The sequence below is a fragment of the Carettochelys insculpta genome, chromosome 1 (genome assembly GCF_033958435.1).
Source record: "Carettochelys insculpta isolate YL-2023 chromosome 1, ASM3395843v1, whole genome shotgun sequence".
NCBI classification, from domain to species: Eukaryota; Metazoa; Chordata; order Testudines; family Carettochelyidae; genus Carettochelys; species Carettochelys insculpta.
In genome coordinates this window covers 354814707-354842381 of record NC_134137.1, presented here as the reverse complement: position 1 = coordinate 354842381, position 27675 = coordinate 354814707, and the positions used below count along the sequence as shown (strand labels likewise).

Sequence of the window (27675 nt, the reverse complement as noted above, 5' to 3'; positions counted from 1 at the left end):
TCTGAGCGCCAGTCATTCTTGTCCAGAGCCAGAATAATGGTAGCAAGAGTCACCATCCTGAAATGTCTGTAAAGGACATACTTGCTGAGTCGCCTGAAATTGGTCTCCATCCCCCACTTGTCTTCTGAGTGAGACAGTAGGTGGAACAGAACCCTCTGCCCCAGAATTCCTCAGGGACAGGCTCTACTGTCCCCAAACTGAGGTGGTGTTGGACCTCTGGGTTGAAGAGACTCTCATGAGAAGGGTACCTGAAGAGGGACAGGGTAGGGGGATGAGTACAGGGGTGGAGGTAAAAGGGATGGAATATCTTTTCTTCACCAGTTCCAAGACCCATCTGTCTGCAGTGATGGTCTGCCATTGATGCAGAAAGGGGTAGGGATGGTGGCGGAAGGGTTGAATGGTGTCCTGTTGGAAGCAATGGATCACACCCTTGACCAAGCCCTCAAAACTGCTGCTTTGAGGACTGAGTGTGAGACACTGGGGGTTGCTGGCCCCGATGCTAATTGCCCGAATGACAGCGCTATGGCTGGGAATATTGGTAGTGGTCCCAAGGGCACTGAAATGGGGAGTACCAAGCCCCAATTGGTCAGGGGCTTGTACCTCCCTAAGGTATGCAGCTTCATCCTGGCATCCTTCATGGAGTGAAGAACCTTGTCCGTTGTGTCAGCAAACGGATGCTGGTGGTCGAATGGAAGATCTTCGAACTTGTGCTGGAGTTTTCTTGGTGCCCCTGAGAAAAAGAGCCTAAAGGTACAGCACGTGATTACTACCAAGCTGATGGCATGTGCTGCCATGTTGGTGATATCCATGGCCGAATGCACAGCCATGCTGGTGATGGTGTGATCCTCTTTAATGATGCTGGACAGTGTCTGGCACTGGTGTCCCGGTAGCTCCGGGACAAGTTCCTGCAACTTGGAATAGTTATGTTCCCTTGGGTACTCCACTATAGGTGACTGACAAGTAGTCCCTCCCTGACTTGGAGTGGGATGAAGGAGTCATCGTGTAATTGACATGGAGAGGACTGTGGAGGCCAGTGAAGTGTCTGTGGCCCATTGGTTCTGGATCTCAAAGCCTCATGAACATGTCATGGGATGACCACGTAGCTGCTCTGCACGTCTCTGGAGGAACTCCCTGTAGGAAGGCCATAGAAGCTGACACTGCTCTCATGGAATGAGCTTATGGCTGAGTTGGAAGAGGCACCCCACTGGAAGCATAACACTGGATGATGCATGCCATGAGGATATGTGCTATGTGTTGGGATGAGAGACATTCACCCTTGGATTGTTCTACTAGAGAGGCTAGTAGTAGATCCATTTTCCACAAGGGTTTGGTTTGGTCTATGTAAAAGGCAAGTGCTCTGCACATCCAACAAATGCAGCACAGCATACCGTGGCAAAGTGTGTGGCTTGGGATAGAAAGCAGGTAGGACTATTGGTTCATTAATGCGAAACTCTGAACAAACTTTCAGGATGATGGTTGATGTCTGAGTGTCACCCCATCCTTAATGAAAATAGCGTATGGAGGTCCCACCATGTGTGATGACAGCTCACTAACGCTACATGCAAATGTGATAGCAAGGAGGAACACTAGTTTCATGGTAAGTAACTTGAGGGAAGTGGTAGCCAGTGGTCTGAAGGGCAGCTTAATTAATTAATGCCTGAAGGACTACATCCAGACTCCAAGGATTGAGTTGGTTTATGTGGGGGATACATATTTGTGAGCCCCTTGAGAAATCTTTTCATAATCAGATGGGTGAATACCAAAAACCCTTCAAAGTGACCTCCAAATGCCAAAATAGCCACCAGATGCATTCACAGGCATGTTAGTGCTAGTCCTCAATCTTTTAGATGTACTATATAGTCTAAGATAGTCTGAAAAGGAGATGACAGTGAGTCCATGTGATGCCTTGAGCACCAGACCACAAATTTGCACCACTTGGGAAGGTGAATACTTCTGGTAGCGACTGACATAATACATTGTCACCACATTGTCTCTCAGCATTTTGACTGTGCAACCCTGTATGTGCTGTTGGAAATGTTGGCATGCTTGAAGATGGCTCCGAGTTCCAACACGTTGATGGGTAAGAGGCACTCCTGAGGAGACCAGAGTCCCTGGATAGAGAGAGTGTCCATGTGGGCTCCTGTAGCCAGACAGAACCCCCCTTTTGCTCAGCTCCATCTTGCTTTCCCTAGGTGCTTCAAAGCACAAAAGGGTTAAAAGGAACAGCCCAGCCCTGGAATGCCGGAGAGCGCAGATGTGCTTATCTTAGCCACGGTCTTTGATGCTCCGGAGCACAGCTGATAAGAACAACGGGCTAATTAACAGCCAGTCCTCGGACTGCCCTTGGCTGATTATCATCAGTTGATTTGCCTGCACACTTGGTCCCAGATGAGAGGAAAATCTGCGGCCCATTAAGAAACAAATACCCTCAATTGTCTCTAGCTCGCAGGTGTGAAGTAAGCCCTTGAACTCCCTGTGAGAACCAGCATCAGTTTAATTCAATTGGCATTTTTTTTAAAAAAAGGAAGAAGTGTACGTGACCCATTGGGTGTAAAAGAGGGGTCCGGCAGACCCCCTATTTGAGCTCCAATCATCTTTCCTGCCGGACAGGAGGGTGTGGTCTCCCAAGGTTGCCAGGGATGCCCGACTCCTCGAGAAAAAGGGAAAAGGACTTCTTCCCAAGGGATTGAGAGAAACTGGCCATGCCACGTTGGGTATTTTACTTTTCATTTCTTTTGTGTGCATTTAACAAGTATAGATCTATGAATTAAAGTGTATGGCAGCTATTTGTAATCAAAGTATAAACCTTGTAACATTGTAGCCACAAGAGCTTAACTTGTTAGATAAATAAACAAAGTAATTGATTAAGTGGTAACCTGACTCCTCCTGTTACTGTGCAAACTGAACACAAAACAAAGAACCCAGATGCTTTTTCAGCTGCCCTAAGCCTGGTCACTGGTGGGGTTCTGCCCTAGCAGTTGAAATCTCATATTAATACAAGGGCATAAGTGGCATCTCACCTGACCATCAGCTAACAGCTCCCCAATCCAGTAGGGAGGTGTACATAGTGATGAGGTGGGAGGGTTGCCTGGGACGAAATAGAAACCCAGGTAACAGATTCTTCCTGCTCTGCCACCAATGAAGAGAGGAGAGGACCGCGGGTGGAGGTGCCGAGCAGTGGAGAGTGCGGTGTGCACTGCTGTAAATCATTGCCACCCAATGTTGTAAAGATCATAGGTGGAGTCTGGCATGTTGCACAACGAACACTGTGGCTGTCATATGGCCCACGAGTTTGAGGCATGTGACCACTTGTCTTCAGAGGCAGCCCTACAGTTCGTCTATAAGATCCTGGATAGCTTGGAACCTGAGAAGGGGTAGGTAGACCCATGCTGTGTTCATATCAAGGTGAGCCCCGATGAATATCAGCTCCTATTTGGTCTGAAGGGGAGACCTCTCATTGACGAGGAGACCCATGGAGTGGAACACAGCACTTGTGGTATGTATCATCTGTGCCGTTTCCAAAGGAGAAGGCCCATTGAGGAGACAGTTGTCCAGATAGGGAAATATCATGACCCCTGGCCAACAAAGAAGAGAGGTGACCATTGCCAGAATCTTGGAGAACTCTCTGGGAGCCACAGAAAGTCCAAATGGGAAGACCCTGTACTGAAAGTGATCCTTCCCTACGGTGAATCAAAGGAAACATCTGTGAGCTGGATGAATAGTTATGTGAAAATAGGCAGCTTGAAGACAGAGTGGCAAACCAATCGTTGAAATCTAGGATTGGTATTATCGAGGTCAAGGTCACCATCTTGAAATGCTACTTCTGCATGCAATGTTGAGCAGGCGTAGGTCCAGTATTGGTATCCAACCACTGGTCTTTTTCTAGGTAAGGAAGTAGAAGACTTTACCTCAGAACTCATTGGGAACTTTTGCCACTGTCACTATGGATAGGAGATGGTTCACCTCCTCATGCAACCATTTCTTGTGAGAGGGGTCCCTGAAGAGGGATGGGGTGGGAGGTGGGATGGAGGTGAATGGAATTGTGTATCCAGATTTAACTCCAGAACCCACCTGTGATGGAGGCACACTGACTGAAGAAGGGCTGTAGTCAGTGGTGGAACAGAGTGCGAAGATGGCAAGTGGCATCAACAATGCTGCCGCTCTTGACCAATAAGTCAAACTTGCTGCCTCTTGGACTGTGATGACTGGTTACGTGCACCTTGGTTTCTGCAGCATGTTTGTCGTTGTTGAGGGAGGGACTGATTATAAGATAGTTAGCAGATTGCTGAAACTGTGGCTATAGAATCCAGCATCATAATGTCTCTGGTATGGGTTGTTGTCAGATGCTACAAGCGTGGTGCTCTGCTCTCTCCAATGTTGGTATCACTCGGCTGCATGCGTGTAGTCCCTCCGTGCGTTGCTCCAGCTCTGCAGACAGCCGACACAGCAGACCCGAAGAGAACCCCCAAAGACCACAGAGTCTAGTAAGGTGCGAAGGCACGTCGGCCAGGTTTATTACCATATAGGACAGAATAGTAGTCCCCTGTAGACTTCTTAGTCTAAGTCAGGGCATACTACAAATATGCACCCACGATCAATGGACTTGGCTCATTCACGGGCAGTACTTTCCACTGCCCCCTTGGCCGGACCCAGACCACACCCCAGGAGTACATTCTTATACACAGGTACAAACAATTTACACATCACTCCTGACGTACTGAGGTACAACCCTTCTACGTAGTCAGGTGCTGCCTCTCACCTTGTACATGTTGGTTCGAACAAAACAACTCTATCCATCATATTACCCTTTTGCCCCTGTCATTGGGATGGGTCAGCCTGTTCTTTCTTATCTGTGGAATGTTCCAGGGTAGGGTGTTCTGGTACCATGTTCATACTTCAATATGCTAGGTAGATATGTTTATGCAACATCAACCCGCTTCTTGGCAACTTCTGTGAGCAATGCATTCTTTTAGCTCACAGCTGAACTTTGCTTTCTGTTAGCAAAGTCTTGACCATTACTTTAGTTCAGGCCTAAGGCCTCATACTGGGCCTGTACATACTACATGGGTGGTAGTGCTGCCTCCTATAGGGAGGGATATACATTCTCAGAGTGTATAGTGTGGTTCGCAAGTCCTTGCTTGAGTGAAGGACTGCATCAGTATTCTTGGAGAACAGTTTCTTTTTATCAAAGGGTAGATCTTTGACTTTTGCCTGTAGCTCTTTGGGTATGGCGGAAGCTTGTAAGTATGAGGCCCACTGGATAACCACTGTGATGGCTGTGGCCCTTGCCATCGTATCCGCCACATCTAATGCCAGCTGGATTGCTGTCTTAGCTGTGGTGTAACCCTCCTCAACTGCTGACTTCCAAATCAGTCTCTTAGATTCAGACAGATAGCGTAAAAGGGGCATTAACTTTACATAGCTGTCAAAGTCACGATTGGAGAGCAGACACATGTAATTCGCTATACAGAGAAGTAAGGTCACCAAGGATTACATTTTTCTGCCAAAGATATCCAAGCATTTAGCTTCTTTACTCAATATAACCGCCGTGAACTGGGGTGTGTGTGATCTATGCAAGGCAGCATCCACCACTAGCAAGTTACGTTGTAAATGTGTGAACAAGAACTTAATCCCTTTGGGGGGGACGAAGTATTTCTTGTCAAGCCTCTTGTTGGTAGGGGGAAATCGAGGCAGGGGTCTGCCATATGTCACTGGCCACCTCCATAAAGTCTTCTTGCACGGGGATGGCTAGCCTGCATGAATAAGCAGGTCATAAATTCTTCAGAAGCCTACATCTCTTCTCCTGCACTTAGCCAGAGGACCATCCTGGCTGATGGCCATTCTTTTGAAAAGGTAATTAAAATTCTTTAAATCATCCAGAGGGGAAACATCCCCAGGGTTAACAGCCTTCGGGGACGAGGAGGACCGGTCCATATGAGATGCATCAGACCCTTGTTCCTCTGCATCTGATGCCAGCGCAATCCCCAATTCCAGACACTGCAGCAACAGAGACTGCAGTGGCAGAGACAGGATTGGAGCTGGTGACATTTGGGGAGAGGTATAACCCACAGCGGAAGAGGCCCGTAATCAAGACCTGCAGGGTGACTCCTTCCGAGGGGAGTATCTGCAGGAGGAATAATAATAGTGATGGTCTTGATAGCAAGAGCTGCTAGAGTAGTGAGAACATGGCGAATCATATGATTGTCTATGCCAGTCCCAGGACAACTCTCTACGATGGGAAGAGAAAGCTGACATCCTGGACAATGGTGACAGGGAGGGCAACCTGTAACTGCAGCATGCCCAGTGCTCATGCACTGGGGTCAGGAAGAGGGACAGCAGCCTGTGCATCTCATAATATTTAGGGCAATGACTTTGCCGATTATGAGGGTACAGAGGACGCAACCTTGGTGATGACACTTCAGTAGATGAGGGGGCCAGAGACTAAGTCAGCGATGGCAACCGAGGGCTCACACTTCAGTGCTGCGAGTTGATCAGTGCCTTTCTTGGTGCCGCATCATGTGCGACTCAGGGTTCCGACAGTCTGTGTGCTGATGGGCCCAAGAATCAGTGCGGCGAGGCTGGCATTGACAGTGCCATGGCCGTTGGTGGGGCCGGTGACAGTACCATAGCTGGAACTCGATTCTGTACTGGAACAGCAGTTGGTGCTGAGGACACCAGTCGTGCGAGCATGCTAGGCACTGGGTTCCTGGGGAAGAGTTTATTCTCTTGGTTCTGGGGCTGGCATGCGCTTTGCTGCTCCCAGTCACCTAAGAACTCAAGAGAGGCGGTGCAGGAGGTGCTGGGTTTCACTGTCACATCAGGCATGCTCTGCGATAGGGCAGGCAACAACTTGGTCAGCGAAGCCTTGGTTTTCTTAATGGGAACGGCAGTTGAAGAGGAAGCCCTGAATTTATGTTCAGGCTGCTGTGGCCCCTTCACAGTCTCATCAGGAGAAGACTGAAGGGTCTTATCGAACAAGATCATCTTGAGGTGCATCTTATGATTGTGCTGTGCTCTGGCCATTAGTTTAGGGCAATGCTGGCACTTTTGAGGGATATGACCCTCTGCCAGACAGTGTATGCACTTGGAATGACCATCCGAGATAGGCATGGCTTTGCAGCACTGTTAACATTCCTTAAAACCTTTGGAGGTAGACATGGTCCCGCTGATCTTTGTTATGTAAGTCAAAAAATGTTGTACTGTAACTTTTAAGTACAACTGAGTGAATAAACTTATCTACACATTAACTATAGGTAACTGGAGAATACCTGTTTTGTTTTGTTTTGTTTTTTTAACGAAATCAACGAAGAACTGAACATAGAAGATAACAACAACTACATACAATAATCCCTCAATTTACGTGAGGGTTGCATTCCCACACACCCACACGTACCTTGAATTTTGCATACGCTGGCGGGGGGAGAGGCCTGCTTTTGCCCCAGAACAACACATGTTCTGTGACTGCCCTTGGGCAAATTCCATTCAAGGAGGGGATAGGAGACTAATTTTTTTTTAATTGTCTATAGGCTTACCTTGTGAGAGAGACAACCAGCATGTGCAGTCAGATGCTAAGATGCCAATTAAAAAAACTCCAAGCTCAACAAGAGGAAGACCACAGGGAAGCCTAATCCACAGGGAATGCCCTGACTATAAATAATGATCAAACAGCTATTCTGATATTTCTGGGACTGCAAAGAGGACAATATGTCTTGTCTCATGAATAAAAGATCACAACCAAGCCTGCCTGTAATAGGCCAACATTATTTTGGATGGGCTCTTCTGTGTGATCGGACAATTACTTATTAATTTAAATATAGGCTCTAGAAAGCATGCTACAATTTTATATGTAATCATTTGTTTCCATTTATTCTACTTGCTTCTTCGTAATTCTGTATTCCTTTGTTAACATCTTGTTTTTCCTACATACGTATACAAGTACCCTGTGTTGAAAGGAGTGGTAATCCAGAGATGTAACTGGTAAGCTGTGTATACTATTCCTTTAGGAGTAGAGGCTCTGCGAATTCTGAGCGTCCAATGGAACAGGGAAAGATGCGCCAGAGACCCTTGTAGTGCTAAGAGTTTGAAGTGTACCTATCTTTAACCTGTAAGCAAAGAGCAGGTCCTGAAGAGGCAGCCCTTGTATTGGCAGGGGCTGCAGGTATTAGGCAGCGCTTGTATTGGCAGGGGCTGTGGGTATTAGGGAAATGACATACAGCAGGCACAGATAAGGCTTCCTCATGATAACAGAAGTATCTAGTATGTACTGACCAATTTACGGCTCATGTGTACTTGATGAGAGGCGTTACAAGTATATGTATATGTATGTAAGAGTGGAAACCACATCTCTAGCTTTTGATACAGATTCAGTCATAGACGCATTTAAATCTGCATGCTAACACTGCTAGTAAGTGCGTGCCAGTTAATGACAACTGAATTTCAATAAATCCTGGAAGAAAGCAGAGGTTTAAGTAACTGAAAAAAGGAACAGGCAAAGGCTTTATGTAAAAGAATTGAAAAAGGAAAAGAATTGTTAAAACAGAAAAAAAGATAATTGACTCAATCAGCAAACTGTGTATTGATTTGTCACTGTTACCATTGACCTCTTTCCCCTTCTTACTCTACGCTATACCCACTTTTGGCATTTTGTTTTACCTCAGATAGTACAATCTTTTTCTTAATCTATGCTACTCCTACTTTTTGTACTCTGTCAGTAGATTGTAAAATCTTTGGGAGCACAGACCACACCTTATATGTCTGCACAGCACCTGGGGACAGGGGATGCTACATTAATACAATCATCATCGTCACCACTTTTTTTTAAAATGCAAGTACATCTGTTCACTAGGGACTGCACTTGAGATATCAATCTATCACTAGTAAACCACCACACAAATGGTGCTAACTCTTGGTCACAGTAAATCTGACACCAGTTTTGAAAAATAGAAACAATGAACTGGACGGCTATGTCCCATTATCAAATCTCTGGTTTTCCACTTTTCTTTTCCTGTCTTTTCCCAGCTTGCCACTTTATGTGAGATGATATTGCTTACAGAAAAGAGAGCAAAGTCTCTTGCACCTGGAGGGAAAGTAGTAAGATTTGGGCTGTGGTACAGTATTTATTAATTTTTGTTCTCCCTCCCATTAGATCTGTGACCACAAGTTAGATGTGGATGTTTTTTCAGGATAGATAACAGTCCTGGAAAAAACTAGAATCTCTGAAAACCCACTGGAGTTCACACACGAGTTCTATAACTAAAAGGATACTTACTTTCTAAGAGTCAAGAATTTACAACCTAGATATGAATATAAATACATTTTTGTAGCATTTCACATCATTCCAGGAACAGGTGAAATTATGTGGATTAAGAATTTATTTTTATATACCAGTTTGCATTTACACTATGACCCACAAAAGTTCATCACCCAATAAATTATTTAGTCAGTTTGTAAAGTGCTACATGACTGCTTTTTTGCTTTTGTTTAAGATACAGACTAACACGGCTACCTCTCTGTTACTATGCAGTCAGAGGAAGGACTCCCAACCTATGGGTTGAGACCCAAACATGGGTCGTGATTAGACTTGTTAAGGGTCACCAGCAGCTCAAAGTCGCTTGCAGCTCCTCAAACGCTGCCACATCAGCAACTCTAATTGACAGAGAAGCAATTACACATTACAAAGACAGCTTCTCCACCTTTGATATTCACAGTCATCTCAGGCAAGCGATTTAATAGACTCTTGCAGTAAGTAATTTTCACCCCCCACTCCTTTTGCTCCCCTCTTCTGTTCTATCAAAACAAAAAAGCATTCCAGTAGCACTTTAAAGACTAACACAATAATTTATTAGGTGACAAGCTTTCATGGCTCAGACCCACTTCTTCAGATCATAGCCATACCAGAAGAGACTCAATATTTAAGAGAACCAGAGAACCAAAAATAGTAATCAAGGTTGACAAATAAGAAAAATTATTATCAAGGTGAACAAATCAGAGAGCAGAGGGGCAAAACAGGGGCAGGGGAGTCAAGAATTAGATAAAGCAAAGTATGTAAAAGAGTACTTATAATGACACAGATAATTGCCATCCCAGTTCAAACTGTGAGTTAATGTGTCGAATTTGAATGTAAAAGAGTTCAACAGCCTCTCTTTCCAAACGGTTGTTGACGTTCCTTTTCAGTAAAACACAGACTTTCAGGTCATTAACAGAATGGCCCACACTATTAAAGTGCTGGCTGACAGGTTTGTGAATCAGTAGTGTTTTTATATCTTTTTTTATGCCCATTAATTCGTTGTCTAAGAGAGTTTGAAGTCTGTCCAATATACAAAGCATGTGGGCATTGTTGGCACATGATGACATACATGATGTTAGTTGAGGAACATGAGAATGTCCCCATGATTCTGTGAATAACCTGGTTAGGTTCAGTGATGGTATTCCTCAACTAACGTCATGTATGTCATGATGTGCCAACAATGCCCACATGCTTTGTATATTGGACGGACTTCAAACTCTCTCTCTACAGCTCCCACGCCCCCCCCCACCCCCCGCCAATTTTTTAATTGTTTTGGGTCACCACGTCTTCCTGAATTGTCAAAACGGGTGCTGTAGCCAGACACGAACCCCCATTTGGCCTTTTCTTCTTCTCCCCCCCGCCACTGGGAGAGAGAGAGAGAGAGAGACAGAGGGAGGGAGACAGCATTTGATGCTCCGGGAGTGCAGGTATGCTGTCTCACCCAGACTCTCTACCATACAGAGAAACCAGACAGTGAATGAGCTAGCTAATGGCCGCCCTTCTGGCTAGTATCGGTAATTGACACGTCTGATCATCGCCCCAGGAAAAGGAGGAACCTCCGCCCATCACCTCCCAAAGGTGCCTAATTGCCCACAATTCACAGGTGCGAATTGAGCCTTGCACCTTCCCTGGGAAAACTGGGGTTCAAACACATTCCTCCCCAATTGGCCACTTGAGACCCGGAAGAAGCCTACATGACCCAAGGGGTATAAAGAGGGGTTTGGCAGCCCACCCCATTTGAGCTCCAATCACCTACACCTGCTGGCCAGGTCCGATATTGACTCCCGAGACTGGGGATGCCTGGTTCATATATACTTCTTCCCGAGGGATTGAGAGGAAGACTCTAGTCACACCAGGTCTAAGAGGCAGGGGTAAGAATTACACCAGTATTACACTTCTTTCCTATAGGAACTGAGGGAAAGATTCTGGTTACACCAGGTCTAAGAGGCAGGGGTGAAAATCACACCTGCAATGTGCCTTTTCTTGTGTACACATTAACTGTATTGGTTTAAGCTAGCTAGTTTGTTTAATACTTTTCTTAAGTTGAATTGTGTTGTTTCCCCTTTAAAAACCGCGGTTATTAACTGTTTCTGGCTATAAACTGCTAAAAACCATTAGCCTGTCACTCAAACCGCGGGAAGCCCTCATCTTATCTATAAAACACGTTTACCATTTAGTTCTACTAGGGAACTGCGGTCAGCCATTACCTTTTGTATAGAACCGCAGAAAATCATTATCTTGTCACTCAAATTGGGCGGCCATTTTTTTTTTTTACTCACAAGCGGCTGTTTCTGTATGCAAAACCGCTGCTGGCAGTTTTTCCTATTAACCGCTACCAAAGTGATAGCGAAATTCAAAATTTTTGTACTTTAATCACCTGTAAGTTGAACTGTTGTCTGTCTTTGTATAAATAAACAAGTAATTGTTAAGCCTCTAATTGAATTCCTCTTGCTGCTGTACCTGAACTGAATGCAAACAAAAGAACCCAGCCTGTCCTGGCTGCTTAGCGTGGCTACTTTGCCTCACCAGACCTTTAGCTGGCACCTGGGCATTGGCTAACAGGTGCCCATCTGGAAAAGTTTGGGAACTGCTGAGTCAGAGGATCAAATTCTCTACTAGCACACATTGGTGCAGGTCCAGTGAAAGCCACAGATTTATAACAATATATGTGGCTATAAGGTATGGTCGCCATTCTTTAAATCCTGTCTCCTAATGCAATAATTATGCATTTCCTTAAAGACGATTGTCCTTCCACATGACAGACAAGCAGTCAAACATTAACTCTGGGTGACTAAAGTTAGGCTCCTAAATCCATATTTAAACTCCTAAAAGTGGTTTGATTTTCAAAAGTTTCTAACCTCTAACTGACCTTAGTAGGGTCTATGGTACTGTAATCTTCTACATATCAAATATCATAGATGACCTGTGTAGCTCAATTTATACCAAAATATGGATTTGGGAGCCAAACTTGAGACCCAAATTTGAAGATTTTGCCCTATAATTCCTCTCACATTGTATGTGCACATGATTTTGCCCTTGAAGTTTAAACTTAGTTTGACATAAAGGAGGAAGCACCCAGTCTCTATCTTTCTAAGCTAATAAGCCATGTCAGTATTTTTTTGATAAGCAAAAATCACAGCACTGTATCACATCTAAAAATAAAGCGTTGATTTTTAACAAGCGAAAACATCAGAAACATACAAATGATACTATCTAATACAACCAGAAATTATCTGCACAGCATGACTGTAAATAAATGTAATGTGCATTCTGTTAAAAAATATGTCTATTAACAAACATGTCTTGTTTGAAAAGTAATCAAACGACCCAATGCGCCAAGATTATAGTATGCAATGTTCATCTATGTTTTTTGAAAAGTCAAGATGACAAGAAAAATACATCACTTGAGAAAGCACCATTTAGTTGAGAGTGACAATTGAAAGATAAATACCTTTTCATGTTTTTTCAGAAAGTTTGTCTTCTTGATTTTCCCATGATGCTGTAAACAGCAAAGCAAAATATGAGCAAATGTGGCAAAACAAGGATTTACAACTAATGTTATATAACTTGAGTAATGTGGGGGGGAAAAAAACTGACCATCATAAGAGCTATTAATTACACATTTAGTCTGCCTACTTGTAGGGATGAAAATTCCTGTTTAACTGGTTAAACAATATGGTTTAACCAGTTAACCAATTAAATGGATGGGAGGGCAGCTGGGGAGGCAGTGGACAGTGGCTGCTCTAGCCAGGCTGGAGCACCCCTGCAGGTGGTGCAACAAGGAGAAGGGCTGCTCCAGACCGGATGGAATGTCCCTGTCTGTGGCACTGCTGCAGGTGGAGTACGCTTCAGTGCAGCCAATGTAGGCCCCATCGGCGCAATGGGCAGCTGGGCCAAAGCAGCCTCAGTCCCAGAGCACAATAGCAGGGATGCTCCAGCCAGCCACTAGCTGTAGCATGGGGGCTGCTCCAGCCTAGTGTTTAGTGAATTTTTAAGTTCTCTAAGTGATTTGACCGAATAAAATTTTTAACTCAATGTAGTTATCATAAAACAGGTTTGACAGAACAAAGCCTTTTTTTTTTAATCGTGTTCTTGAAAAAATGGTCTGAGGAAGAAATAAAGAATTGTTGGAGCAATAAAGTGAAAATTATTGGAGGTTTTCAATGACCTAGATTGTGGGTTACTTGAATTATACTGTAGCACTTTGCAAACTAACAAAAAGATATATTAGGTGATGTCATTTTCTGGGCTAGACCCACTTCAGATCTGGAAATTCTGAATTTCCACATCTGAAGAGTAGGTCTGTCCCCACGAAAGCTGACCACCTAATAAAACCTTTAGTTAGTCTTTAAAGTTCTAAAAGACTGCTTTTTGGTTTGTGAAGATAAAGACTAACACGGCTACCTCTCCGACAATTAATTATATTGCTGCACTTTGGTATTTATGCTATAATCTCATCTGCAATGTACTTTTAAGTAACATCAAGGTTTCCTACAGTAGTACACAGACATCCTTTTTAGCATTAGTATAAAATATAAAATACACATGCATTTACTTCTTAAAATAAATTTCTACACAGATATGCACCATGGTATGTAACAGAACAAGAATATTTTTCTTTCAGTCATACTTTCCATAAAATGGTGACTTCCTGTCAACTGTTACCATTTTTCAAAAGGTTATATCTACGCTAGAGGGTTTTGCCGACAAAACTCGTGAAGCATCTACACACAAAATGTGTTTTGTCACCAAAAAAGCTGTGTAAATGCTCTGTGAGGTCTCTTCCGTACACAGAGCGGGTCAAGAGATGGATCTGCTTCTGTGTGTATGTGCGATCTGTTGACAGAAGTTTTGTTGTAATGAGCTCTTCCAACAGAAACGTCAGTAGACAGATGCTTTTAGTGTAGACGTAGCCTTAATGTTTTACAATTTTCTCCATTACATCTCTTCTGTTGCATTACATGACAATACTCTTTCAACTCAACCATCAGTGTGGATTTATTATTTGCTGTTGCAACTGTTTGTCAACATTCTGCTACTTTTAATTTGCCACATTACAAAAATTTGTCTACAATTGTAAAAACTACTATAATAGCAGCAATATTGCTTTAATGATTCAACAGCATTCCCTTTCTTCAAACCTATTGCACTGATTATGAGACTTTGGTTAATGATTCCAGCATTAATTTTTTTTTGCCAAAATCACAATAGATCTCATTACAACACCAACAAGTGCTCTTTCTACAGCTCCCAAGACACTCAGATACAGGAGTAGAATGTTTCATCAGGGCTACGTCTACACTAAGCCCAAACTTCGAAATGGCCACGCAAATGGCCATTTCGAAGTTTACTAATGAAGCGCTGAAATGCATATTCAGCGCTTCATTAGCATGCGGGCGGCCGCGGCACTTCGAAATTGACGTGCCTCGCCACCGCGCGGCTCGTCCCAACGGGGCTCCTTTTCGAAAGGACCCCGCCTACTTAGAAGTCCCCTTATTCCCATCAGCTCATGGGAATAAGTGGACTTCGAAGTAAGCGGGGTCCTTTCAGCGCATTTCAGCGCTTCATTAGTAAACTTCGAAATGGCCATTTGCGTGGCCATTTCGAAGTTTGGGGCTAGTGTAGACACGGCCCAGTAGTGCTATTTGCTCTGGCTTTGAGATATTGCGAATTAGTGAAACTTGGTCTTAACACCTGACGGCGATTTTTCATGTTTGATCAATGCTTGACAAGATATTTAACCTAATTGAAAAGCCATCACATTTATTATATAGCTTTAGCTTTGCACTTTGAAGATCTTTGATGTGCACGTCTTAAATATGCATTTCACTGGACTGAAGGGGAGGAGCAGTATGCCCATGTGCAGGGACTTAAGAACTTGACCCTGATTTCAGACATACTCCAACAAAGGGGATCAGTAAAGCCATATATTTTGTCACTCATAATATCCTTAGTCTTTCAAAGTATATATAAGTAAAATAAATGATTTTATTGACTCATTTTCCACAGTTAAATTTAGATTCTGAGGAAAGAGACAAAGTCTGCACAAAATCAGAAGTTAAAACAGAGGGGTCATTGTCCAGCAAATAAGTTCTTCCAATTATATTTCTCTTGCCAAATGTTAGAAATGAATTATTTGTATTATTTGTAATGAATTTGTATTATTTGTTACAAATTATTTGTAATTATTTATATCCACACATCTGTAAGTTAATACTGTAAATAATTCTTTCCTCTTCTGAAGTACATACAAAAGGATGCAGACCAGTGTGAAACATCAACAGTTTTCATTATGGAGCACATACCCATCATAAAAATGAACATCACTTCCAAATTTATTACTTAATTGTATATTATCACTAAGGATTCCAGTATACATATCTCTAAATATGGATGGTATATAGGTTTTGAAATACAGAAAAACATAGAGATTTCCATCCCTCACCTCAGTGTTCTGTCCCTTCAACTTCTTATTTCTGTGCCACCTATACATTTTACAACACAAAATTTGTCAAATTAAGGCCTTTATTCTCTAGATGCAAGTACCCACACAATTTTGAGGAGTAAAGGTACTTTCAAGTAGCCTGGGCACTTCGAAGTACTGGAAGGTAAACCACGACTACACAGATGCTGGCACTTCGAAGTTCAACACTTCGAAGTTGCCGCAGGGGGGAATTAGCTTAATGAAGTGCTGCATATGCACCACAGCATTTTATTAATAATCTCCTGACACCCTACTTACCATGCTCCCTTTCAAGTTGGGAGCTACTGTAGACACAGCCAATGTGATCCAAATGCGCCGTTTTCTTAAAATCAAATATGATATAAAAGTATGAGAGGGATAGCCGTGTTAGTCTGGATCTGTAACAGCAACAAAGGGTCCTGTGGCACCTTATAGACTAACAGAAAAGTTCTGAGCATGAGCTTTCGTGAGCACAGACTCACTTCATCAGATGCTGGTCTAGGAAATCTGCAGGGCCAGGTATAAATAAGCTAGAGCAAGGGTGGGGATAACAAGGTTAGCTCAGTCAGCAAGGGTGAGGCTTACTACCAGCAGTTGTTCTGGAGGTGTGAACACCAAGGGAGGGGAAGCTCCTTCTGTATTTAGCCAGCCATTCACAGTCTTTGTTTAAGCCAGAGCTGAGGGCGTGGAATTTGCAGATGAATTGTAGCTCAGAAATTTCTCTTTGGAGTCTGGTCCTGAAATTTCTTTGCTGTAGGATAGCTACTTTTAAGTCTGCTACTGTGTGGCCTGGGAGATTGAAGGGCTCTCCTATGGGTTTTTGTATGTTGCCATTTCTGATGTCTGATTTGTGTGCATTTATTCTTTTACGTAGAGACTGTCCAGTTTGTCCGATGTATACAGCAGAGGGGCATTGTTGGCACATGATGGCATAAATTATATTGGTAGATGTGCAGCTGAATGAACCCACGATGGTGTGGCTGATCTGGTTAGGTCCTGTAATGGTGTTGCTGGTGTAGATATGTGGGCAGAGCTGGCAACGAGGTTTGTTGCATGGATGGGTCCCTGAGTTAGAGAGACTGTGGTGCGGTGTATAGTTGCTGGTTAGGATTTGCTTCAGGTTGGCAGGTTGTCTGTGGGCAAGGACTGGTCTGCCTCCCAAGGCCTGTGAAAGTGGGGGATCATTGTCCAGGATGGGTTGTAAATCCCTGATGATGCGCTGTAGAGGTTTTAGCTGAGGACTGTAGGTGATGGCTAGTGGTGTTCTGTTGGTTTCTCTCTTGGGCTTGTCCTGTAGTAAGAGGCTTCGTGGCACACGTCTGGCTCTGTTGATCTGTTTTCTCACTTCCTCAGGTGGGTAATGCAGTTTCAAGAATGCTTGGTAGAGATCCTGTAGGTGTTTGTCTCTGTCGGAGGGGTTGGAGCAAATGCGGTTATATCTTAGTGCTTGGCTGTAGACAATGGATCGTGTGGTGTGTCTGGGATGGAAGCTGGAGGCATGAAGGTAGGCGTAGCGGTCAGTAGGTTTACAGTACAGGGTGGTATCGATGTGGCCATCGTGTATTAGCACCGTGGTGTCCAGGAAGTGGATCTCCTGGGTGGACTGTTCCAGGCTGAGGTTGATGTTGGGGTGAAAGTTGTTGAAGTCCCGGTGGAATTCCTCCAGAGTCTCCTTCCTATGGGTCCAGATGATGAAGATGTCATCAATGTAGCGTAAGTAGAGACGGGGTGTTGGTGGACGAGAGCTAAGGAAGCGCTGTTCCAGGTCAGCCATGAAAATATTGGCATATTGAGGGGCCATGCGGGTACCCATAGCTGTGCTGCTGATTTGAAAGTATATGTTGTTGCCAAATCTCAAATAGTTGTGTGTGAGGATAAAGTTACAGAGCTCAGCCATCAGATGTGCTGTAGCATCATCAGGGATACTGTTCCGGACAGCATTTATTCCATCTTTGTGTGGGATGTTGGTATAGAGAGCCTCTACATCCATGATGGCTAGGATAGTGTTTTCTGGTAGGTCATCAATGTTTTGCAGTTTTCTCAGGAAGTCAGTGGTGTCTCGGAGATAGCTGGGAGTGCTGGTGGCATAGGGTCTGAGGACAGAGTCCACATAACCAGACAGTCCTTCAGTGAGTGCGCCAACGCCTGAGATGATGGGGCATCCAGGATTTCCAGGTTTGTGGATCTTGGGTAGTAGGTAGAATAGCCCCGGACGGGGCTCTAGAGGTGTGTTGGTATAAATCTGTTCTTGTGCTTGTGTAGGGAGTGTCCTGAGCAGATGGTGTAGTTTCTTAGTGTATTGCTCGGTGGGATCTGAGGAAAGTAGCCTGTAAAATTTGGTATTGGAGAGTTGTCTGGAAGCCTCCTTCTGGTAGTCAGACCTGTTCATGATGACAGTAGCTCCTCCTTTATCTGCCTCTTTGATTATAATGTCAGGGTTGTTTCTGAGGCTGTGGATGGCATTGCGTTCCGCATGACTGAGGCTGTGAGGCAAACGATGCTGTCTCTCCACAATTTCTGCCTGTGCGCGTCGGCGAAAGCACAGCTACCCCCTCGATACTTGACACCATGCAAGGCACTGCATTTAGCCGTATGGAATGGAAATCTATCAACCTCACAAGGAAGCTTACACAAACTCAGACAGACATCATTTTTCTCTCCAAATGCAAACGAATGAACATCATACCAAATGGACTAAAGTTGAAAAATCCTTTGCAATCTACATACTGCACAGACTACAGTGAGAGATTATGCCATACTCTCTCGAAGAAACTGAGGAACCACCTAATCAGCATCCTGTACAACAAACAGGAGAACATCAAAAAAGAGCTCTCAAATCTGGAGTCTTTCATAAAAAACCAACCTTCAACACAAGCTTCCACACCACTGAACATAACTAAAATAAGACAGGAGATTTACATTAGACAGTTCACTACTCTACAGAGGAAAAAGGACTGCAAGCTGTCTAAACTCCTGCCTGCCACACAGAGCCACAGCAGTGGTACCACTAACTCAGCCAGCAATATCGTCAATCTGTCCAGCTACACACACAGCTCAGCAGAAGAGTCTGCTCTTTCTCGGGGACTTTCGTTTTGCCCCACCACCCGCACAAACATAATACAGTTCTGCAGTGATTTGGAAGCCTACTTTCACCGTCTCAGACTCAAAGAATACTTTCAACACAACACTGACCAGCACACCGTTACACAGACACCCTCCCAGCAGCACAAGAAGAATAACTCCACGTGGACTCCTCCTGAGGGTAGAAATAAGTCTGGACCTATATATAGAATGCTTTCGCCAATGCGCACAGGCAGAAACTGTGGACAAACAGCATCGTTTGCCTCACAACCTGTCATGCGGAACGCAATGCCATCCACAGCCTCAGAAACAACCCTGACATTATAATCAAAGAGGCAGATAAAGGAGGAGCTACTGTCATCGTGAACAGGTCTGACTACCAGAAGGAGGCTTCCAGACAACTCTCCAATACCAAATTTTACAGGCTACTTTCCTCAGATCCCACCGAGCAATACACTAAGAAACTACACCATCTGCTCAGGACACTCCCTACACAAGCACAAGAACAGATTTATACCAACACACCTCTAGAGCCCCGTCCGGGGCTATTCTGCCTACTACCCAAGATCCACAAACCTGGAAATCCTGGACATCCCATCATCTCAGGCATTGGCACTCTCACTGAAGGACTGTCTGGTTATGTGGACTCTGTCCTCAGACCCTATGCCACCAGCACTCCCAGCTATCTCCGAGACACCACTGACTTCCTGAGAAAACTGCAAAACATTGATGACCTACCAGAAAACACTATCCTAGCCATCATGGATGTAGAGGCTCTCTATACCAACATCCCACACAAAGATGGAATAAATGCTGTCCGGAACAATACCCCTGATGATGCTACAGCACATCTGATGGCTGAGCTCTGTAACTTTATCCTCACACACAACTATTTGAGATTTGGCAATGACATATACCTTCAAATCAGCGGCACAGCTATGGGTACCCGCATGGCCCCTCAATATGCCAATATTTTCATGGCTGACCTGGAACAGCGCTTCCTTAGCTCTCGCCCACCAACACCCCGTCTCTACTTATGCTACATTGATGACATCTTCATCATCTGGACCCATGGGAAGGAGACTCTGGAGGAATTCCACCGGGACTTCAACAACTTTCACCCCAACATCAACCTCAGCCTGGAACAGTCCACCCAGGAGATCCACTTCCTGGACACCACGGTGCTAATACACGATGGCCACATCGATACCACCCTGTACTGTAAACCTACTGACCGCTACGCCTACCTTCATGCCTCCAGCTTCCATCCCAGACACACCACACGATCCATTGTCTACAGCCAAGCACTAAGATATAACCGCATTTGCTCCAACCCCTCCGACAGAGACAAACACCTACAGGATCTCTACCAAGCATTCTTGAAACTGCATTACCCACCTGAGGAAGTGAGAAAACAGATCAACAGAGCCAGACGTGTGCCACGAAGCCTCTTACTACAGGACAAGCCCAAGAGAGAAACCAACAGAACACCACTAGCCATCACCTACAGTCCTCAGCTAAAACCTCTACAGCGCATCATCAGGGATTTACAACCCATCCTGGACAATGATCCCCCACTTTCACAGGCCTTGGGAGGCAGACCAGTCCTTGCCCACAGACAACCTGCCAACCTGAAGCAAATCCTAACCAGCAACTATACACCGCACCACAGTCTCTCTAACTCAGGGACCCATCCATGCAACAAACCTCGTTGCCAGCTCTGCCCACATATCTACACCAGCAACACCATTACAGGACCTAACCAGATCAGCCACACCATCGTGGGTTCATTCAGCTGCACATCTACCAATATAATTTATGCCATCATGTGCCAACAATGCCCCTCTGCTGTATACATCGGACAAACTGGACAGTCTCTACGTAAAAGAATAAATGCACACAAATCAGACATCAGAAATGGCAATATACAAAATCCCATAGGAGAGCCCTTCAATCTCCCAGGCCACACAGTAGCAGACTTAAAAGTAGCTATCCTACAGCAAAGAAATTTCAGGACCAGACTCCAAAGAGAAATTTCTGAGCTACAATTCATCTGCAAATTCCACGCCCTCAGCTCTGGCTTAAACAAAGACTGCGAATGGCTGGCTAAATACAGAAGGAGCTTCCCCTCCCTTGGTGTTCACACCTCCAGAACAACTGCTGGTAGTAAGCCTCACCCTTGCTGACTGAGCTAACCTTGTTATCCCCACCCTTGCTCTGGCTTATTTATACCTGGCCCTGCAGATTTCCTAGACCAGCATCTGATGAAGTGAGTCTGTGCTCACGAAAGCTCATGCTCAGAACTTTTCTGTTAGTCTGTAAGGTGCCACAGGACCCTTCGTTGCTGTTATGATATAGAAGAGTGCTGAAAATGAATGATGGAAAGGAGTTCTGAGCTGAGTACACATGGCTTCATCTTAGAACAGTAAGAAAAAAAAATATACCCAGTTACCTTAAGAAAGAACCTCTTATCTGTCCTGGCAGGATTGTAGGAGGCAAGGTAGGCAGCTATTAGAAGGAATTTGGAGTAGTAAGGTAGTTCAACATGAGCATGTGCAGAAAGTCCTATAAAACAAATACACAATTTATGAGTCATTGAGGGAATATTCTAACATGAAAAGCTTAAAATTAGACCAGTCAGTTTTGTTCTGGTTCTCAAGGACAAACAAAATGCAACATTTGCCTTCTCTGTCTGCTCCATTCCTGTAAGTCAGTAGAGAGGGATATTTTCCACAATCCCAAGTGTAACTCAGGCAGTGCTGTGGGGTAATAGGGCATGCACAACTAACTCCTATATAAAAACAAAACCAGCACTCACTAGTGGATTGTCTTAGGGCTCCTAGGCATTCCAGTAACACAAAGATTAAATAAACACTGCCACAAATGACAATTTCCAGTAAGATCTCAGCAAACTTTATTGATTCTATGTATCATTGGGGAATAGGAATAATTTGTCATTTGTAGAGGAAGGAGACAATAGTCCTCCAGGAACAGTGGATGGTGATTAAATTTACTCAAATTGTAACATTTCCACAGAAGTGTCAAAGGTGACCTCTGTCAGGCCAGTTGTTTGCTGCAGTGATGGAGCCCTTCCTATATCTCCTCCCAGTGTAAGATGCCAGGGCTGATTCTCCATGAGCCAGAGTTGCGCCCAGTCCTGTCAGCGTACAACATGCTCCTTGTGGTAACCAGGATATGGGCAACCTAGCAACAGCCTGGCAAGCCTCCACTATCTCCTCAGCAGCCTCCTTCGCACAGGTCAACTGGGTGAAGAACTCTTGACTCCCTCCCACCTCCCACAGTCCCCCAACCTGCTGGGATGTTAGTTGGCAGCTCCTCCACATAGCTGTGACGTAGGTGCTTACTTGGCGCAGTTCACCCATCCCTGATGCCTGTCCCTTTTGTGGCATGAGGAAGATGCTGGTGCATGTATATCTTGAGTATGCTAGTATGCAGCTCCTATTCCAGTTCCTTCCAAATAACTACACTTTTATTGGTGCTTCTCCTCCCCCCCACGTTATCTTCTCATATCTTTCTCCCCACCTCCACAAAGTCATGGTACCTCCTCATCAGCCTCCTCCTAGAGAGAGCCAAAGACACCATCTCTAAGACTAGGAGAGGATGTTGGCCGAAGGGTTTCTTCTAACCGTGGGACCTATATCTCATCTCCCCTCATTCATGCATCCAGGCAGCATTCATCAGCACAGCATCCACTGGCTGCCTTGACACCCTGAAGGAGCAATGGACACTGTCTGGGGTTCTCTACTTCATGTCTCTTCAAGTTTGTTTTCTCTCTCTCTCTCTCTTTTTTTTGACCCTTTGACCGTTGCACCTATTTCTGTTATAGTCTTGATTGCCCCATAATTATTTGAATACCCAGGCCTTGTGGCTCCTCCCCAAACACTGGTGGAAGGTCATTTAGCAGTGTGCAGGCAAAACCCAATGGGAACACTTCCAGGAAGCTACCACTGCCTGGGGACTCATGAATACTGGTTCAAACTGTGTTCTCCAGAAATGAAGTAATGCAGAGAAAGGATTTTTTGGATAAATAGCCTGAGTTTTAACTGATTTAGGGCCTACTTTTTGATTCAGCAAGCAAACAGGACCTCCAGTCCAACGTTCAGGGGAGCAGCAATCCTTACAGAAAAAGAGACTTTCACTGAATCACAGAATTAAAGGGCTGGAAGGGACCTCAGGAGGTCATCTAGTCCAGCCCCCTGCTTCAAGCAGGATCAACCCCCACTAAGTCATCTCATACAGGACCTTGTCCAGCCGGGACATAAAAACCCTCAAGGGATGGAGAATCCACCACCTCTCTAGGCAACGCATTCCAATGCTTCACCACCCGCCTGATGAAGTAGTTTTTCCTAATATCTAATCTACACCTTTCCCTCTTCAACTTCTGACCATTACTCCTTGTTCTGCCATCTGACACCACTGAGAACAGTTTCTCACCCTCCTTTTTAGAGCTCCCCTTCAGGAAACTGAAGGCTGCTATTAAATCACCTCTAAGTCTTCTCCTCTGTAAACTAAACAAGCCCAAATCCCTCAGCCTATCCTCATAGGTCTTGTGCTCCAGACCCTTAATCATTTTTGTTGCCCTTTGCTGAACCTGCTCCAGCAAATCCACATCCTTTTTATACTGGGGGGCCCAAAACTGGACACGATACTCCAGATGTGGCCTCACCAGTGCTGAGTAAAGAGGAATAACTACTTCTCTAGATCTGCTCGAAATGCTCTTCCTAACGCACCCTAGTATGCCATTAGCCTTCTTGGCTATAAGGGCGCGTTGTTTACTCATATGCAGCCTTTCATCCACCTACTGAGGTGAAATAAGAATGAAGTTCTTGTTCTGTGAAAAAGGAACAATGCACTGACAACCTGAGGAAAATCTCTAGACGAGTGTCCACCAGTCAGAGCTCTTGTTGGACGTCAGGGAATGACGTCTGGTAAGCTTATTAGCATGTGTATAGGGTTTTTTGTTTTTAAATGTTCTCCCTGTAATGCTTTCACCTCAAGAACAAATGTGCTTACTTAGAAAGAACTGTGTGGTTGCTTAACGGCAGGCAATTACATTATTTACTGTATCTGAACAGAACAGCAAAGCAGACTGGCTTGGACTGCCTGAATTTGCTGGGGATAGTCACTGTATAGGCAAGGTGCAAGGAGAGGTGCAGTCTGCATGTGGCCTGGTCACAAGGAAGAGTCTCCTTGGTTTCCACCCAAGACAGGCTACAGCTTAAAAGCCAGCAGCACATAAGGGGTACTCTTGCTGGACCATGGAGGGGAATACAGGTGCAGTTACTCTGAACTGTGACAAATACCACTGCTAAGCTATCCTATTTTCCTCTGTTGGCTGGAGGGGGTCAGTTTCCTAGAGGGTCTATTTTGTGACTGCTCAATTTTGTCTTTTCATCTTGATTGCTCCTCTTCCTCTACAGTTTGTCTTCTATGCTTCGTACAGCACGAAGCATATACTAGTCAGTGTCCAAACAACCAACAACAATAAAAATGCAGGCTTTAACCTACTTACTCTTAGAAAATACAGATCAAAGCAATGGAACATTCTTAAAAGCTAGTGTAATATGCAGGGTTCACAATACAATTATGTAGCACTTGAGAATGGTTACTTACAAATTTTCTTTCAGGTAGTCATGAAAGCACAGCACTTTTATCAGCTTCTATTAACAGTCAAGTAGCTGTTGCATTTGCAATTCTAGATAAAAAACTCTTTCTTGTAGGCAAATTAGTTAAAAACTGAAATGCCTGTTTTTGTACACCATCTTTCTTACCTGCTTGGATTAAAATTATGCACTGAATAATGGTTTGCTTGATTACATTTAGAGCACAGTTTATTACAAACTGTTTTCTCGTTAAGAACAATACTAATGTAAGAAATGCTATGTTTAAGAACAACACAGTAAACCCTCGAAATGGGCAATCTCTAGTTGAGGTTAACTCAATGCGAGTTAAACACAACTCAAAATCCTACTCCCCCAGCCCTGGCTCAAACCCCTGGGACTCGCGTGGCCCAGCTCACCAGCCACACCCCAGTTCAACCCCACCCCATCCCCCTCACGCAGGCAGCTCCGGCTCAACCCCCTCTGTCCCAGCTCAACTCCCCCATGCACGGCTCTGGCTCAACTCCACCCCCTCTGCAGCTTTAATGAACTCCAGGTTGAACCCTTCTACCCACCTCCCATGGCCCCAACCCACCACCAGGCTTAACTCCCCCCATCTGCCCCCCCAACCTCAGGCCTTACCTTTCCAAAGGAGCTCCAGGTGCTCCTGCTGCTTCTCCAGCCACAAAACATGTGTTCCACCAGGGAAAAAAGCTGCCCTCCAGCAGACTTATACAAAATTCAAGTTACACAAGGATGCATGGAAATGCAACCCTCAAATAACTCTAGGGATTACTCTACTAATGTCAGAAATGCTATTTATCAAGATTTAAGCTTAAAGACTAATTCAAGCTTTGATAGATACTTGTAGTAGGTTCTGACTTCCTATGAGAAGAACCTTACAATGGTGTAGATGAAGAGAAAAGATGGTCCTAAAATTAAGAACTGGGCATAAGCCTATTGCTGAATGGGAGGACATCTTAAAGACAACATCTTAGCTGGGAACAAATCACTTGATGACTAGCCAAGATGGACTAGGACCCCACTTCCTGCAGCTCCCATTAGCCGGGAACAGCAATCTGTGTCCAGCAATAGCGGAAATCACCTGTACCTGCATAGGCACAGGGAAATATAGTGGCAGCAGTCTGCTGGAGCTAACCCTGGGGAACTGGATCAGGCCCGCAGACCAGCATCTGCTCACTGGCCCTAACTCTGGGGAAGTGGACTGAGCTAGATCAGGGATTCCCAACCTATGGGTCATGATTAAATTTGTTAAAGATCGCCAGCAGCTCAGAGCTGCATGTGGCTCTTAAAGAAGCCATCTGCAGCTTCATAAAGCTGTCACATCAGCAGCTAATCTCTGTCAATAAAGAAGCAACTACACTTTATAAAGACAATCTCTCCACCTTTGATATTTGTAGCCATCCCAGGCAAGCCGCTTAGACTCTTGCAGTAAGTAGATTTCATCCCCCTCCTCCCTTCCCTCCTTTGCCCCCCTTCTGTTCTATGTAGCTGATTTGTCAGTTTTCATTTTTTGTTTGTATCTCCCCGTATCCTGTGTGACCTATCCAGCCCCTCCAGCCTGTGTGTGTGACCCCTCAGCCCTTGAGTGTGACCCCCAGCCTCTCCAGCCTCTGAGCGTGACCCTCCTAGCTCCTGCAGCCCAAGTGTGCCTACCCCAGTCTCCCAGCCCTGGAGGGTGACTCCCCTCCAGCCTCTGAGGGTGGGGGCTTAAGATGGGGGAGCAGTTTGGAAATGAGGGTCTTTCACCCACCACAACTCAAATCAACTATAATAATTAACTATAACAAATGTAGTGTTATTTTAACATTACATTATTTCTATGAAATGACTACTATGAAAATATAACCATGAGAGAGCGCAATTTTATATTCTTGCCTCAAGTGCAAAACTAGCTAGTTACGGCACTACTTTCCCCGCTCCCTCCCCTTTTTGAATTGCCTTGGGTCACCAAGTCTTCCTGAATTGTCAAAATGGGTCCCCACCTGGAAAAGGTTTGGAACCTCTGGACTAGGTCAATATTTGGTCTGACTCAGTATGGCCATTCCCACACTAATCTTCCCTACATAATAACTGAAAAGCAGCTTAAAACTTGACTCTCAGTCCTACGTAAGCACGGTGGCACAGAGCTGCACTACTCCTGAGGCAAGAGTAGAAAGGAATAGTGACTGTCATGATTCACGTATCTCTTTCACCCACAATTTGTCTTGGACTTCTGTTTTCTCAGGAACATGCAATGTCAGCCCATTACATACCAACGGCAACATAATTCCCCTTCACATCCAGCCAACTCTGCTGGTTATGTACATAGTGAGTACAGATTCATGGATCAGTCTACACCCCACCCTTCTGAACACCGGCATAGTAGTTTTAGTTCCACCTCATGCCCAGACAACATCCAGGCATGTTCTGCACCAAGGATGGAGAAACAATCTAGGACTCAGTAAAGTTATTGCAGTCAAGTGTTTGTTAGAAATTAGCAATCACTAACTACTTTCGTAACTATGATTTTTTAGAATTATTTCATCTATCTGATACCTTTCAAGTGTCCAGGTTCTCCATCATCCTGCTGTATTCTCGCCCACTGTGAGCTAAAAAAGAAATATAACAAGTGCTTAAAGGAAAGAGGACCTGTCATACCCAAATGTAAACAAGTTGTTACTTACCTCGTAGAATAACTGCAGTTCTTCATGATGTTTTGTCCCTATGGGTCCTTCATATCAGGACATATGGTTTCTTGAATCGAAGAAAGGGGTGTCCAACACGTGGCCAACTAGCCAAAATCTGGCCCACAGAGCCTTTTTATCTGGCCCGCAGAGCTGGCAGCAGCACCATTTTAAAAAGTCATCTGAGCTGTATGTGGCTCTTCAAGGAGCCATTTGCGGGTCACACCACTACTGTCTGACTCAGTCTTCCTGATGTGCTGAACGTGTAGCACTCTATTTAACTGTTTAACAACCGATAAACCAATTAAATTAAGTCCTATTGTTTCAGCGCAGCAGGGCACAGAAAGCTATCCCTGCCATACTGAACACATGGGGAGCTGGAGGGCTAGGGGAGCCACGCAGCTGCAGTGAAGAGGAGACAGTGAAGGAGCAGCAGAGTGTGGCAGCATGTGGAGTTCCTGTGCAAGGTAAGTGAATTTTGAGTTGGTGCAGTGGGGAGTTGGTTTGGGTCTGCAGAGGGTTAAACCTGTGGGCAGC

The 27675-nt window shown here is 44.7% G+C and overlaps 1 protein-coding gene across 4 annotated transcripts in view; it reads right to left on the bottom strand.

Moving 5' to 3' along the window:
* The window catches only part of ORC5 (origin recognition complex subunit 5), a 163974-nt gene that overhangs the window by 96207 nt on the left and 40092 nt on the right, over nucleotides 1–27675 (bottom strand). For all 4 annotated transcript variants that reach the window (XM_074984157.1, XM_074984159.1, XM_074984160.1 and 1 more), the window contains 3 exons: nucleotides 27011–27063; nucleotides 21283–21395; nucleotides 12738–12785 (listed from right to left, as the gene is read on the bottom strand). In XM_074984157.1, the coding sequence (XP_074840258.1) occupies nucleotides 12738–12785; nucleotides 21283–21395; nucleotides 27011–27063 (214 nt within the window). The remainder of the gene's footprint in view (nucleotides 1–12737; nucleotides 12786–21282; nucleotides 21396–27010; nucleotides 27064–27675) is intronic.